General features: G+C 48.7%; 2 protein-coding genes across 6 annotated transcripts in view; both read right to left on the bottom strand.

Moving 5' to 3' along the window:
• LOC140418625 (uncharacterized) overlaps positions 1-460 on the bottom strand; it is a 73182-nt gene extending 72722 nt beyond the window's left edge. The window contains exon 1 of one of the 3 annotated variants that reach the window (XM_072502174.1): positions 325-460. The gene's annotated coding sequence lies outside the window, so the exon portion shown is untranslated. Of the gene's footprint in view, positions 1-156; positions 237-265 lie in introns of those variants that run through there. The other 2 variants (XM_072502178.1, XM_072502176.1) reach the window with 2 other exon arrangements.
• Positions 461-8979: 8519 nt separating this feature from the next.
• On the bottom strand, positions 8980-15413 carry LOC140418618 (uncharacterized). 3 transcript variants are annotated; one of them, XM_072502150.1, is made up of 3 exons: positions 15352-15410; positions 11857-11972; positions 8980-10136 (listed from the first exon to the last, which is right to left on the bottom strand). In XM_072502150.1, the coding sequence occupies exon 3, from the start codon at positions 10018-10020 to the stop codon at positions 8983-8985; it is 1038 nt and encodes a 345-aa protein (XP_072358251.1). In that variant the 5' UTR covers positions 10021-10136; positions 11857-11972; positions 15352-15410; the 3' UTR covers positions 8980-8982. The 3 variants fall into 3 exon arrangements, with proteins under 3 accessions (XP_072358251.1, XP_072358253.1, XP_072358252.1); XM_072502152.1 differs by having other exon boundaries at positions 8980-10128; XM_072502151.1 differs by lacking the exon at positions 11857-11972 and having other exon boundaries at positions 15352-15413.
• Positions 15414-16320: the final 907 nt, after the last annotated feature.

The raw sequence follows: 16320 nt of genomic DNA, 5'->3' as shown, positions 1-16320 counted from the left end.
TTAATGTAAGCCTTCTTGTGACAATAATAAAGATTATTGTGAATTGGCCGAAGGGGCCCTTTCCGTGCTGTAAAATTCTACGACTTTAAAGATAGAGGTGGTAGAGGGAGGGAGGGAATGAATTTATAGAGAAAGTGCCAAAGCCACAACACTCACCAGCTCTGAGGACACACCTTAGCTCCCTTTCCAATCTGAAAGCAGCCTGAGCTGGATTTACATTCCCCTTAATTGATCATTGCTGGGTGATAATCCTGTACTTCCTCACCTCACACCACTGTGACAGCACCTTCACTACACAGACTGCAGCAACTGACCAAACATCACCTTCCCAGTTATTCCTGAAGGCACCACCTTCCCAACCTGGCCCCTTGCCTGAGGTGTGGTGATCCTCAGGTCACATCACCGCCGGTCAGCTCTCTCCCGGGACCAGGCCCTGGTTCACAGCCGCCATCTTGGGGAAGCAGGGCGCATGCGCTGGCGTCTTGGTGATGCTCAAGCTAGTGGGCGGGGCCTGAAGGTTTCTGTTCCCAGCCGGGTCCTAGTGCCAGGCGAACAATTAAACGCCAACAGGTTTTTTAAATGTTTCACCCACTCCCAGGCTGAAGCTGATGTTTGTGGCCTGGAGGTGCCTATGGATCACGTAGACATTCAGTGTGAGAGGCTGCAGCCTCTATCTAGCTACCTGAAGGGGGTTATACAGTGTTTGATTACATTTAGTGGTCCTTTCCAGTTCATTATCAGGATGTTTATGTGATATTTTCTTACCCTCAGTGTGATATTTCTTTATTTAAAATACATTTCAGCAGCAGACTGACTGGTGATTTTTAAAGGAATAAAGTTTATTTATTATCACACTATTTCCCTGGATGTTTGAACATCTCAGCTCCTCATCTCTTTCACACTCACTGACACATACACAGAAATTAGGTACAGATCAAGTTGAAGCTGTAATGATGGAAATTGAATGTAGACTGTAATCTTTATATCGCTGCAGGTCTGTTGTCTTCTTCTTGAACTAATCCTTTAGTTGGAGTGAAGCATTTTTAGAAACGAATAATTCTCACGAGGCTCTGAAGCTTTCTGTAGATGAATCGCCAGGAGGTTGGTTCTCAGGTGGACTTGGAAGCTGGAATAAGTACAGTACTGTGGCTGCACTGGAAAACATTCAGCTCTGCTGGTTCAGCTGGTTCCTGGTGCTTCAGATGCTTCTCACACACACATTTGCTTTGTTCAGGGTTTATTATACTGTATCCCTGACAATTAACTGCAGGGTTAAAACTCAGACCCAGAACACCCCGATACAATAGCAGTTTACGATGCTCACTCACACTTATCTCTGCCCAAATTCGAGCTCATTCTCCTGTGTTCAATACGGCACTTGGAGACCAACAGTCCAGAGATTTCACGCTCCTCAAATGCTGGTTCATCCTGACACAACGAGACATTTAAACTTCACAGGTGGCTGCAAAGTTTCCTTATTCAGGTCCGTGTTTAACTAAATATTGGTCACAGAATCGAATATTACCCACAGTTTATCCACAATAACATGTTAAGTTGCAGCCATCTTGGCAGAGTTTGTGGATCTTACAGTCTGTAATATCTAGTATCCTTGTGCCGAACATGACATATTGAATCTACTCTTGGGTCTGGATAAAACAGTGCATTGTCGCTGGGTGGGATGGGCGGCATGGTAGCACAGTGGATAGCACTGTTGCTTCACAGCTCCAGGGTCCCAGGTTCGATTCCCAGCTTGGGTCACTGTCTGTGTGGAGTCTGCACGTTCTCCCTGTGTCTGCGTCGGTTTTCCTCCGGGTGCTCCGGTTTCCTCCCACAAGTCCCGAAACGTGCGGTTAGGTAATATGGACTTTCTGAATTCTCCCTCTGTGTACCCAAACAGGCACCAGAATGTGGCAACTCGGGGGTTTTCACAGTAACTGGCACTGTTTTTTTTTTTTACATATTTGTTTTTATTCTCCTTTTTCACATTTTCTCCCAAATTCACACCCACCAATAAACAATAATCAGTAACAAATATGTAAATCCTCATATCAATAACAACAATCCCATCCTCCCACCAAACCATGTTCACACAAACAAATGACAAAAAGGAATGAAGGATCACCCATAGTCACCATTAACACACAGCCCCCTCCCCCCAACCCGCCCCAACTAATGTTCAATGTTATCCAGTTCTTGAAAGTGCATAATGAATAATGCCCATGAATTGTAGAACCCCTCCATCCTTCCCCTCAGTTCAAACTGAACCTTCTCAAGAGTCAAGAATTCCAACAGGCCCCCCCACCACGCCAAGGCACAGGGTGGAATGGTTGCTCTCCAACCTATCAGGATCCGCCTTTGGGCGATCAACAAGGCGAAGGCTACAACATCTGCCTCCGCACCCGTTTGCAACCCTGGCTGGTCCGTCACCCCGAATATGGCCTCCCGGGGGCCCGGGTCCAGTTTCACGTGCACCATTTTAGAAATTATCCTAAAAACCTCCTTCCAGTAATCCTCTAGCTTTGGACAGGGCCAAAACATATGGATGTGATCCCCCTCCACATCTCCTCCACAACGTTCCCACACATCTTCTACTCCTTCAAAGAATCGCCCTTGTGAGGTGTGCTCTGTATACCACCTTCAGCTGCATCAGCCCCAACCTCGTGCACGAGGTGGAGGCATTCACTCTCCGGAGCACCTCACACCAGAACCCCTCCTCCATATCCTCTCCCAACTCTTCCTCCCACTTTGCTTTGATCCCTTCCAGTGGTGCCTTCCCCTCTTCCAAAATAGCTCCTTACATCGCTGACACTACCTCCTCCAGCAATGTGGAGGCCAGCTCCACCTGGAAGCTCTGTATCTCCTTTCTGGCAAAATCTCGAACCTGCATGTATTTAAACATTTCCCCCTGCTCCAGCCCATACTTCGCTTCCAGCTCCTTCAATCCTGCAAACCGACTCCTAAGAAACAAATCTTTTAGCGTCTTAATCCCCTTCTCCTCCCATTTCTGAAAATTTCCATCCCACTTCGCTGGCTCAAATCTGTGGTTCCCCCGAATCGGCATTTCCCTTGACCCTGCCCCCAACCCGAAGTGTTGGCAAAACTGCCTCCAGATTTACAATGGAGCTATTATTACCGGACTCCCGGAGTATTTTCCCGGAGCTACCGGGAGCGGCGCTGTTGCTATTGCTTTCAATCCCGTCCCCCTGCACAAACTCTCCTCCATTCTGACCCACTGGGAATCAATCCCTCTGACCCAGCTCCGCACCTCCTCCACATTCGCTGCCCAGTAGTAATACATCAGGTTCGGAAGGCCCAAACCCCCCGCCTGCCTTCCCCTCTGTAGAAGCACCTTTCTAACTCTGGCCACCTTCCCTCCATTATAAATGAAGTAATCCTTCCCAAAATCTCTCTGAAAAAAGCCTTTGGTAGGAAAATCGGCAGGCATTGGAAAATAAACAGAAATCGTAGCAACACGTTCATTTTAACCGGCTGTACCCGACCCGCCAGTGACAGAGAGAGACCATCCCATCTTGCCAGATCAGCTTTCACTCTCTCCACCAAACTAGAAATGTTGTACTTGCGGAGCCCCCCTCCGCCCCACTCCCGGGCAACCTGCACCCCCAGGTATCTAAAGTGAGTCCCTGCCCTACGGAATGGCAGCCCCGACACACCGGCCCCCACCCACCGCCAAGACACCACAAAATACTCACTCTTGTCTCGATTTAGTTTAGACCACGAGAAAGACCCAAACCCCCGAAGCAGCTCCAATATTCCCCCTATCGACACACTCGGTTCCGACACGTGTAACAGCAAGTCATCGGCATATAAGGATCCCTATGCTCTATTCACCCCACCCCCGCACTATTCCTTTCCATACCCCCAAACCTCTTAATGTGATGTCCAACGGCTCAATCGCAAGTGCAAACAGCAGGGGGGACATAGGACATCCCTGCCTAGTCCCACGGTGGAGGGAAAAGTATCTCGAGCTGATGTCGGTTGTGCGGACACTCGCCCTCGGTTCCTTATATAGTAGCTTTACCCAGTCCACAAATTTTGGTCCAATCCCAAATCGGTGCAGAACTGCCATCAAGTCCCCCCCATTCTACTTGGTCAAACGCATTCTCAGCGTCCAATGCCACAACCACCTCTGTTTCCTTCCCCTCTGCCGGCACCATAACGACGTTCAATACACTTCTAACATTTGAAAAGAGCTGCTTCCCTATCACGAGCCCCGTCTGATCTTCACATATCACCTTCGGGAGACACTCCCCAGCCTACCTGCCAGTACCTTCGCCAATACTTTTGAGTCCACATTCAGAAGCGATACGAACCTATACGACCCACACTCCATCGGATTATCTTTTTTTAGCAACAGTGAAATCGATGCCAGCCACAAAGTTTGTGGCAACACCCCCTTCCCTATCGCCTCCTCAAACATCCCCACCATCAGGGGTACCAGCCTATCCTTAAATTTTTTATCATATTCCATCGGAAACCCATCCGGCCCTGCCACCTTCCCCGACTGTTCTCCTCCCCTAACCTCGGGTACTCCAACCCATCTAGAAATTCCTGCATCTCACGGTCTCCCCCAGGTGGCTCTGATCTGGACAACCCCTCATAAAATTCCTCAAAAACCTTGTTAATCAGTTGCAGAGCTACCACCAACTTCCCCGCCCTATCCCTCACTTGAACTATTTCCCTTGCCGCTGCTTCCCTCTGGAGCTGACCTGCTAACATATGTTCGTAAACTGCATCCCTTGCTCGTCTCAGCTGGTGCACCGCCTTCCTGGTAGATAGTCGGTCAAAGCTCGCCTGTAGTTCCTTCCTCTTTTCCAGCTTTGCTTAGTCCCCATCTTCGGCATAACTCCTATCTACCTCCAACATCTCATCAGTTGAAACTTACATATTCCTTAATTACCTTTTCAATTTTGTCACAGAACACTTCGTTCCCCAAAAGTCCCACATCTAATTTCCACCCCGGTCTCTGCGCTGCCCCCTTCTCCAGTACCATATCCATCCAATGTGGAGCGTGATCTGACACTGCAATTGTCGAGTATTCCGACCCCTTAACCCCAGCCAGCAAAGCCTTTGCCACCACGAAAAAGTCGATCTGCGAGACCTTATGGACTGCTGAGAAAAACGAGTACTCCCATTCCCTCGGGTGCAGAAACCTCCAAGAGTCCACCCCTCCCATTTCCACCATTAGCCCAGCCAGCGCCTTTGCCCCCCCCCCCCCCCCCCCCGATGGGACCAGCAAGCGCGGCCATGACCTGTCCAACCTAGGCTCCTGCACCAAGTTCCAGTCCCCCCCACCAACAGTTTGTGTGTGTCCAAGTCGGAGATGGCCCCAAGCACCTTCTTTGCGAATCCCACATCGTCCCAATTGGGGCCATATACACTGAACAGCGCCACAAACCTCCTCTCCAGTGTCCCTGTCACAATCGGATATCTACCCCCTGATCTGCCATCACTTTCTCCATCTGGAAGCGTACCCTTTTGCTGACCAGCACCGCTACCCCTTGAGCCCTTCCGTCAAATCCAGAGTGAAACACCTGACTCACCCAGCCCTTTTTAAGTCTCATCTGATACTTCACCCTCAAGTGAGTCTTCTGCAGCATTGCTACATCTTTTACATTGCTTTCAAACTTTTAAGATGCGCAAGCACCCTTGACCTCTTGACCGGACCTTCTAACCCCCTCACATTCCATATGACTATCCCAACTGGGGGTCTCTCACCCCGCCCCACCCTTCTTATCCACCATCATCATACCACCGGGCCCTGCCCCATGAGCCTGACCCGCCCCTATCCATTAACATCAAACCCCTCCCCCCCCCACAAATCCCCCCCAACATTTCCTCTCGAAAAAACATCTCCCAGCATCAATCTCTCCCCACCCCCCCCCCGCCCCCCCTCGCTTGCCTCGTAGGCCCATCGAAACCTGCTAACCAGGCTCCAATGTCCGCAGCCCTCCTCGCACCTCACCTCCGTTCACTAGCTGACTTTAATTAGCTAGCGCGAGTGGCTCCCCCGCCATGAAATACCGTCCCCTCCTACCCAGTCCCAGAGAAAGAAAAAGCAAGAACAACAATCCAACCCATACAATTCACTAAACTAAGATATAACCGTCGCAACACAGAATGCCAATCAACCCAACCAATAACCTGAACTCTGGAACAATGTGAAGAGAATTAAATTACAATACACGTCAGTAAAAAGAAAGTTATAACATTGATACATTTTCCAGCTCCCCAATCACAGCCCAGTCCCTCTTCCAGCTCCGCTCCTCACGTCTGTCCCAAGCCTCCTGCCTGCACGAATGCCTCAGCCGCCTCCGCTGTCTCGAAATAAAAGTCTTTGGCATCATACGTCACCCTCAGCTTCGCACCCCCTTTTTGTACAGTGCCGCTTTCACTCGCCAGAACGCTGCTCCTCTTTTTGCCAACTCCACCGTCAAGTCCTGGTAGATCCAAACTCCAGCAGCATCCCACTGCACCTTGCGCTTCTCCTTCGGCCAGCTTAACACCTTCTCCTTCATGCAGTACTTATGGAAGCAGATAATTACTGCTCTTGGCGGCTCATTCACTTTGGGCTTCGGCCTTAATGACCGATGAGCTCGGTCCAGCTCGTACCGGGAGGGGTTCTCACCCTCCCCCATCAACTCCGCCAGCTTCTTAGCGAAGTACTCTGTTGGCCTTGCACCCTCTGTCCCTTCGGGAAAGCCCACAATTCTCAGATTGTGCCGCCTCGAGCGGTTCTCCAAGTCCTCGAGCTTTGCTCGGAGTCCTCTGTTGACCTCCACGACCCTCCGTAGCTCGTCCCCCATCGAGGTGAGCTGGTCGATGTGCTGCGACACGGCCTCCTCCACTTCCTTCATCTTCTCGCCCTGCTCTCTCACCTCGGCCGATGTCTTTGCCACAGCTACCCTCAATGACTTCAATGCGACCACCGTCTCCTTCCTCAACGCCTCCATGTGCCTCACAAACTGCTTTTCCAGCTCCACCACCATCACCTCGGTCATCTTCTCCACCGTAAGTAGTGCTGACCCACCATGCGGTCCGGCATCCGCCATCTTGTCAGCACTTTTGCTCGTCTTCTCATTCAACGGCGAGCCCGTCTTTCCAACCTTTCTCAACGCTGCTTTTCACATCCTTTAATGGCTTATTATTTTTCCTTTTTTTTCCACCTTCTTCAATCCTTTCTTTTTTTTTAATAGAAAAAACAAAAACATTTTTTTCCTTCAAAAAAAAAAGGGAGAAAAAATTTTTCACCAAATTTCTTTAAAACATCTTTCTCTTCTTTTTTGTATTCCTCCAGAATTTCCCTGGGACCGGGCTTCAGTCTTCTTACCACATTCTAGGCGGGACATCCGATGTGGGACATCTCACCTACATCACGCCCTGGCTTTGGGCCTGCCGCCTCGGCCTGTATGGCTCCGCCCCCGCTGCTCCTTTCAAATTTTCAGGTCCGGCTTTCAGGTTGTCCCGCTCCTCCTCCACGTGCAGCCGCTCCACCGAACCCACCGAGACCAGTCTCTTCCCCCACCCCTCATCCTTCCAACCCTCCGGCTCCCTGAAACGGAGCTTTGACACTTGGGCGAGGGAGGCAGGGCTGACCCCGGAGAAGTTTAATTTTTTTTTTAAAAACAGTGGGGAGCCCCCCGAAAAAGACCGCGATATCGTGGACCAGCAGGAGCTTCTCCTCATCGCGGCCGCTCCGCTCGCGACGCCACTGTCTCTCCCAGTGTGAATTCGCTGGTGTTTCCGCAGGTTGGATGAATCACTGAATCCCTTCTCACACTCTGAGCAGGTGAATGGTCTCTACCCTGTGTGAATTCGCTGGTGTGTGGACAGAGCGGATGACTGAGTGAATCTCTTCCCACACTTGGGGCAGGTGAATGGTCTCTCCCCTGTGTGAACTCGCCGGTGTGTGGACAGAGTGGATAACCGAGTGAATCCCTACCCACACTTGGAGCAGGTGAATGGTCTCTGCCCAGTGTGACTGCATTGATGAGTTTGCAGCTGGGATGGAGAAATGGCTGATGAAATTCAACGTGGGCAAGTGTGAGGTCTTGCACTTTAGAAAAAAGATTAGAGGCATGGACTATTTTCTAAACGGTGACAAAATTCATAATGCTGAAGTGCAAAGGGACTTGGGAGTCCTAGTCCAGGATTCTCTAAAGGTAAACTTGCAGGTTGAGTCCGTAATTAAGAAAGCAAATGCAATGTTGTCATTTATCTCAAGAGGCTTGGAATATAAAAGCAGGGATGTACTTCTGAAGCTTTATAAAGCATTAGTTCGGCCCCATTTAGAATACTGTGAGCAATTTTGGGCCCCACACAACAGGAAGGACATACTGGCACTGGAGCGGGTCCAGCGGAGATTCACACGGATGATCCCAGGAATGGTAGGCCTAACATACGGTGAACGTCTGAGGATCCTGGGATTATATTCATTGGAGTTTAGGAGGTTGAGGGGAATCTAATAGAAACTTACAAGATAATGAATGGCTCAGATAGGGTGGACGGAGGGAAGTTGTTTCCATTAGCAGGGGAGACTAGGACCCGGGGGCACAGCCTTAGAATAAAAGGGAGTCACTTTAGAACAGAGATGAGGAGAAATTTCTTCAGCCAGAGTGGTGGGTCTGTGGAATTCATTTCCACAGAGGGCAGTGGAGGCCGGGACGTTGAGTGTCTTTAAGACAGAAGTTGATAATTCCTTGAGAAATCAAGAATTTAAGGGCTATGGAGAGAGAGCGGGTAAATGGAGTTGAAATCAGCCATGATTGAATGGTGGAGTTGACTCGATGGGCCGAATGGCCTTACTTCCGCTCCTATGTCTTATTGTCTTAAGTCAATTTCTTTGACTTTCAGCCAGAATATTAGCCCCTGTAAATGGGCTGGAGTTTGTTATCAGCAGAAAGAGACCCAAATGAATATGGTTCAGTCCAGAATGTGAGGAACAGCAAAATCCAATCACTGTGGTTACTTGTGGCCTCGTTGGTGTCTCAGCAGGTTGGGTGAAGTAGTGAATCCCTTCCCACACTCGGAGCAGGTGAATGATCTCTCCCCTGTGTGAACTCGCTGGTGTGTGGACAGAGCGAATGACCGAGTGAATCCCTTCCCACACTCTGAGCAGGTGAATGGTCTCTCCCCTGTGTGAACTCGCTGGTGTGTGGACAGAGCGGATGACTGAGTGAATCCCTTCCCACACTCGGCGCAGGCGAATGGCGTCTCCCCAGTGTGAATTCTCTGGTGTGTGGACAGGTTGGATGACTGAGTGAATCCCTTCCCACACTCGGCGCAGGTGAATGGCCTCTCCTCAGTGTGAATTCGCTGATGTGCAGTGAGGTCACATGATCGTCTAAACCCAGTCCCGCAGTGAGAGCACCTGAACGGTCTCTCGTCAGTGTGAATACGTTGATGGCTCATCAGATTCCCAGAACTTTTATAGCACTTCCCGCAGTCTGGACATTTAAACGGTCTCTCATCAGTGTGAACTTTCTGGTGTCTCAGCAAGTGGGCTGAAATAGCAAATCCCTTCCCACACTGAGAGCAGGTGAACGGCCTCTCCCCAGTGTGAATTCGCTGGTGTTTCCGCACGTTGGATGAATCACTGAATCCCTTCTCACACTCTGAGCAGGTGAATGGTCTCTCCCCAGTGTGAATTCGCTGGTGTCTGGACAGAGCGGATGACTCAGTGAATCCCTTCCCACACTTGGGGCAGGTGAATGGTCTCTCCCCAGTGTGAACTCGTTGGTGTGTGGACAGAGTGGATAACCGAGTGAATCCCTTCCCACACTCAGCGCAGGCGAATGGTCTCTGCCCAGTGTGACTGCGTCGATGAGTTTCCAGCTGGGATGGGGAAGTGAATCCTTTCCCACAGTCCGCACATTTCCACGGTTTCTCCTCAGTGTGACTGCATTTGTGGCTTGTGAGGCCTGATGATCGACTGAATCCTCGTCCACACACACAACACGTGTACGGTTTCTCCCCACTGTGAACGATGCTTTTTCCTTCCATGTTCAAAGTACGTTGATATTCAGGATATGATAAATTGAGGACTCTGTCAGATCCTTATGTGATGCTTGGTTTGAGTTTCCGGACTTCGAAGCCTCTCCTTCGAACACCCTGTGAAACTGATTGAAAACAGAAAATAGGGAGTGAGAGAGAACCCACAGAAACACAAAGGCAGGTTGTGAAATTGAGCTGAATGAATCTGGTCATTTGTGGGGCCGACACTGGGAAAAAGTGAGCATGAAAACTGCTGGATTGTCATAAAAACCCAACTGGCCTCTTTGGGAGGAGAGAGAAAGAGGTGAAGAGGGATTTTGTATATCTACAAGACATACTAAGAGAGCAGTTGGCAAAGCAAATTCGATCTTCAGCTTCATAAACAGTAATATTGATACCAAAACTATGCTTCTGGTGGCACAGTGGTTAGCACTGTTGCCTCACAGTGCCAGGGACCCGGGTTCAATTCCGGCCTTGGTGACTGTCTGTGGGGGGTCTGCACTTCCTCCCCGTGTCGGCGTGGGTTTCCACCCGGTGCTCAGGTTTCCTCCAACAGTCCAATGAAGGGAAAGTTAGGTGGATTGGTCTTGATAAATTGCCCCTTAGTGTCCAGGGATGCGCAGGTTATGTGGGGCTATGGAGTTACAGGGACAGGGTGGGGGTGTGGACCGAGGCAGGGTGTCCTTTCAGCGAATCAGTGCAGACTCGATGGGCTGAGTGGCCTCCTGCACTGTAGGAATTCTATGATTCCAATTCTATTCGATGAATCTTTCTAAAGCTCTGGTCACCACTTTTCAGGAAGGATCTGAAGGTTCTTGGAGAAGGTGCAGAGGAGATTTTGCAGAATGGTTCCAGCAAAGAAGGTTGAGGGGAGATTTGATTCAGGAACTCAAGATTATGCCAGGTTTCCATCAGGTGGATAAAGAAACTCTGTTTCCATTCACTAATCGTCCAGGGACAAAGATTTAAAGTTTTGGGTAAAACCTGGATTGAACTATATAAGATCCTGAGGGGTTTTGACAGGGTGGATGTGGAGAGGATGTTTCCTCTTGTGGGGGAATCGAGAACGAGGGCACCACTGTTGCAAAATAACGGGTCACCCATTTCAGATGGAGATGAGGATTTTGTATTCTTTTGAGGGCTGTAAGACTTTGGAACTCGCGTCCTTAAAAGGCAGCGGAAGCAGAGTCCTTGAATATTTTTAAGGCAGAGCTGGATAGATTCTTGATGAGCAAGGGGGTGAAAGGTTATCAGGGGTAGACAGGAATGTGGAGTTAACGTTAGAATGAGATCAGCTGCAATCTTATTGAATGCTGAGCAGGCTCGAGGGGCCGAGTGGCCTGTTCTGAGTTTGTATGTCAAAGGTACAGGAGATATGAGATTTATGTTTTTACACAGCGAGTGGCAATGACCTGAAACTTGCTGCCTATGAGGGAGTTTGAAAATAGACACAATGAATGATTTGATTTCAAAAGGAAATTGGATAGACATCTGAGGGAAATAAAACTGTGAGGATACAGGGATAGAGCAGGGGAATGGCACTGACTGGATTGCCCCAGTGAGCTAGCATGGTCTCAATGGGCCGAATGCCCTTTGTGCCATCATGTCTCTGACTCCTTTGTGTAATCTAGTTTTGTAATTTAACCCCAGGGGGTTCAGATATCACTCAGGTAAATCTGTGCTACACTCCCTCCGAGGCCATTCTATCCTTCCTCAGGTTTGTTGCCCAGAACTGAACACAGTTCTCCAGGTTTGGTCTAACCAGGGTTTGTGAATCTCGGGGCTTTTCCAGTCACACTGAGACCTGAAATCTTCCCTCACAGACACAACAGACAAACCTTTTACCTTCCACACCCAGATGCTGCTGAAATTCAGTTTCTAATGAACCAAGTGACTCTGTCAGATCGCGATGTGACGTTTGGTTTGCGTTTCCCGTCTGTTAAACCTCTACTTCCAGTATCCTGTAAATTTACAGAAACCTCACTGTCAGTTTAGGATAGAAATTCACAACATTCTCTCCTTGCCAACTTTGATTAAATGTATTCCTGGAGGTTTGATCACATGACCTGCCCCCATCCTCCAGCCATTAATCGGTCAACACATCCATCCTTGTGACACACTGCCTTCCTCGGCCAATTGGGAAGCAAAATGACTCATTACCTTACAGGACAGTTACTGTCCTAACGATTTTCCAGACACCCAGGTATGAATCTCACCAATGCAGGGAGTGGAGTTGGTGCGAACACAGGCAGGAGCAGCTTCGGAACAGTAAATATAAATAACTTACCTCGGGGATTCACGGCCTATTCGGCAGGGAGCGGATTTGGCCCGAATCCGGGGAGGAGAAGCTTTGAACAGTAAATATAAATAACTTACCTCAGAGTAAAGCTGATTGGCTGATTGGGAATCTGTTCTAAATTTGAGAAACTGGAGTAATTAACTAAATAGGGAGTAACTCGGAGATCAGTAACTAGGAGATTGCTGTTTATATATATAATCAACGATTTGGATGAGAATGTACAAGACATGATCAGTAAGTTTGCAGATGACACTAAAATAGGTGGTCTTGGCGGCAGTGAGGAAGGTTATCAAAAATTGCAGCAGGCACTTGATCAGCTGGGGAAGTGGGCCGAGAAATGGCAAATGGAATTCAATACAGATCAGTGTGAGGAGTTGCATTTCAGAAATCAAGGTAGGACTTTCACAGTGAATGGTAAGGCCTGAGGGTGTATCATGGAACAGAAGGATCTTGGAGTTCAGGTGCACGGTTCTCTAAAGGTGGAGTCACAGGTCGATAGGGCAGCACGGTAGCACAGTGGTTACCACAGTTGCTTCACAGCTCCAGGGACCCCCGTTCGATTCCCAGCTGGGTCACTGTCTGTGCGGAGTCTGCACGTTCTCCCCGTGTCTGCGTGTGTTCCCTGGTTTCCTCCCACAGTCTAAAGATGTGCGGGTTCGGTGGACTGGCCATGCTAAATTGCCCTTAGTGTCCAAAAAAAAGGTTAAGTGGGAGTTACTGGGTTACGGGGATAGGGTAGATAAGTGGGCTTGAGTAGGGTGCTTTTTGTAAGGGCCGGTGCAGGCTCGATGGGCCGAATAGCCTCCTTCTGCACTATAAATTCTCTGAAGAAGGCTTTTGGCGTGCTGACCTTCATCAGTCAGGGCACTGAGTATACAAGTTGGGAAGTTATGTTGCAGTTGTACAGGACGTTGGTGAGGTCGCACCTGGAGTATTGTGTTCAGTTTTGGCTGCTTTGCTATGGGAAAGATGTTATTAAACTGGAGAGAGTGAAGAAGAGATTTACAAGGATGTTGCCAGGACTCGAGAGACTGAGTGAAAGGGAGAGATTGGACAGGCCAGGACCTTTATCTTTGGAGCGTAGGAGACTGAGGGGTGATCTTATCGAGATGTATAAGATCATGAGAGGCGTGGACAGGGTGAATACACTCAGTCTTTTTCTCAGGGTTGGGTAATCTAGAACTAGAGGGCTTTGGTTTAAGTTCAGAGGGGAAAGAATTAATGGGAACCGAAGGAGCAATGGTTTTACACAGAGGATGGTACGGAATGAGCTGCTGGAGGAAGTAGTTGAGGCAGGGACATTGACAAGATTGTAAAGGCATTTGGACAGATACATGGTTAGGAAAGGTTCAGAGGGATATGGGCCAAATGCAGGCAAATGGGATTGACCTAGATGAGCTTTTTGGTTGGCATGGACCGGTTTGGGCTGAAGGGCCGGTCTCCGTGCCATAGATTCTATGAACCCCAAATCTCTTTGGACATCCACTATACTTAACATCTTTCCATTTAGAAAGTACTCAGTTCTATCCTTTTTTGGTTCCAAACAGATAACCTCACACATGTTTACATTACCACAATCTTGCCCATTGACCTTGTCTGTCAATATCTTCTTGCAATATAATGCAATCATCTATGCTGTCTGTGATGCCACCGAACTTTGTATCATCAGCAACACAGAGGGGCTGGTTTAGCACACTGGGCAGGCCAGCAGCACGGTTCAATTCCCGTACCAGCCTCCCCAAACAAGCGCCAGAATGTGGCGACTAGGGGCTTTTCACAGTAACTTCATTTGAAGCCTACTTGTGACAATAAGCAATTTTCATTTCATTTATTTCCCAGTGCAGGAGAGGCCCCTCGGTCCATCGAGTTTGCACTAACACATGATAAACTTGACCCACCTACCTAATCCCATTTGCCAGCACTTGGCTCATAGCCTTTAATGTTATGACGTGCCAGTCTTCATCCAGGTACTTTTTTTAGAGGATGTGAGACAACCGTCTCTCCCACCCTCCTCGGCAGTGCATTCCAGACCCTCGCCACCCTCTGGGTAAAAACATTTTTCTTCAGTACATGTGTCAATAAATCTAACCCCACTCTCTGTTGTCTGTTGGTTAGCCAATCCTCTATCCAAGCTAATATCTCTCAACCCCGTGGGATTTTACCTTGATTATTACCTTTTATGTGACACTTTATCAAATGTATTCTGGGAGTCAAAAAACATCGACAGGACCCCATTATCCACTTGGCTTGTTACATCTTCCAAGAACTGCAAGAAATGAGTCAAACACGATTTACCCTTCACAAAACCACGCTGACTCTGATGGATTGCAGTTTGACTTTCCAAATGTCCAGATACTGCTTCCTCAATAATAGATTCTAACAGTTTTCCAACAACAGACTTTAAACTAACTAGTTTCCTACTTTCTGCCTTTTTGACCTAATCCAGTGACATTGGAGATTTTCTCAGTGACCCTCAGTCACCATCACTGAAACGAACTTTAAATTCCAGATTTTATTAATGTAATGTCCCCAGAACATTTTCCTGTCTCTCTGGGTGACTAATGAAGTGACATGGTCACTGGGTCAGTGTCTCCCCCCTGGTCTCCAGGAGGTTGTTTGTGGAGAGAAGCCGGAAGTGGTGGACAGTGAGAGTGGAGAATGTTCATTGTTCAGCTCTGGGGCCGCACTCGGGATTTGTAAACCCCGCCCCCAACACTGACCTCTCACCTGACCCCTCATAATTCCCGGACAATGATTGACGGCATCGCGCGACCAATAGAAGAGTGGACGGGTCCTGGAGGGGGGGGGGGGGTTGGAAGTGACAGGTCCTCCAGCCAATCGGAGTGAATCAGGGGCGGGACTGGGCCGAGTGAAGCATGCGCAGTGTGATTAATGGCGACGCAGAAAAGTTTCTTTCTCGGATCCACAATCCGTGAAGGTGGGAATGGCGGGACGGAGGGAGCTGAATCATGCGGGTTGTTAGGCACGCTTCGTAAACATGTTATATGAACTGAACATCTGACAAAATAAACCACCGGTACCTGGGGATCTGGGCGGAGGCTGCAGCTTTGTTACATACGAGCCTGTGCACCCGCCATCTTTATTTGGTACTGGCAGCGGTGCGCATGCGCCCTCGTTATTTGGCTCACTGGCAGATGTGCGCACGCGCACCCGCACCCACCATCTTTATTGGGGCACGAGCAGCAGAGCGCAGGCTCAGTCGCCATCATTGTTGGGGGCAACATTTTTGTAATGTCTTCATGACAGACTTTCCCTCTGAGTTACAAATTCTTATTTATGGGGCAGAATATATGCCGAGGGCAGTGACAATAACTCGAATTTATATTGTGACTTGAACAGAATATAACTTTTAAGACTTTCAGAGAAACGTTACAAAATAACAATTGACATTGAGCCGCATGAGGAGATATTAGATTTGAAGGAGAATCTTAATGGAAGAAATTGAGTCAGAGAGTCGGAGAGTTTTAAGGAGGAAATTCCTGAAATTGAGACCTTGGCAACTCAGTAATGGTGGAGAGATTAAAATGAGGAATTCTCAAGTGGCTGGAATTAAATGAGTGCAGCGATCTCAAAGGGGTGTGTGTGGAGGAGATTACAGTGATCAGGATGATCATTATCATGGAGGACAAGAATGAAAAATTTAAACTTCTTTGTGCCTTTTAAAAGGAAGCATTTGCAGATCAGTGGGCACAGGGGCTGGTGTGAGTAAGCACTTGGGTAGCAGAGTTTGGGATGGGATGGAGGGGGTTGTTTAATGTTGCAGTCCGGCTGTGAGTGCGTTGGAATAATTTGGTTGAGAGGTAACAGAAGAATGGATGATGGTTTCTGCAGCAGATGAACAGAGACAAAGGTGGAGTCGAGCTGTGTTCCTGAGGTGGAAATCGGCAATCTTGGTGACAGTGTGGATCTGTGGTCAAGAGCTCATCTAGGGGTGAAATATTTCACCATGGTTGTGAACAGTCCGCTTCAGCCTCAGACATTGGACAGGG

This window comes from Scyliorhinus torazame, chromosome 5 (genome assembly GCF_047496885.1).
Source record: "Scyliorhinus torazame isolate Kashiwa2021f chromosome 5, sScyTor2.1, whole genome shotgun sequence".
NCBI classification, from domain to species: domain Eukaryota; kingdom Metazoa; phylum Chordata; class Chondrichthyes; order Carcharhiniformes; family Scyliorhinidae; genus Scyliorhinus; species Scyliorhinus torazame.
This window is presented reverse-complemented; position numbering and strand designations above follow the sequence as displayed.

Bases quoted from the DNA above. Each gene is read 5' to 3' on its own strand.
- LOC140418618 (XM_072502151.1), bottom strand. From the start codon at position 10,020: ATGGAAGGAAAAAGCATCGTTCACAGTGGGGAGAAACCGTACACGTGT.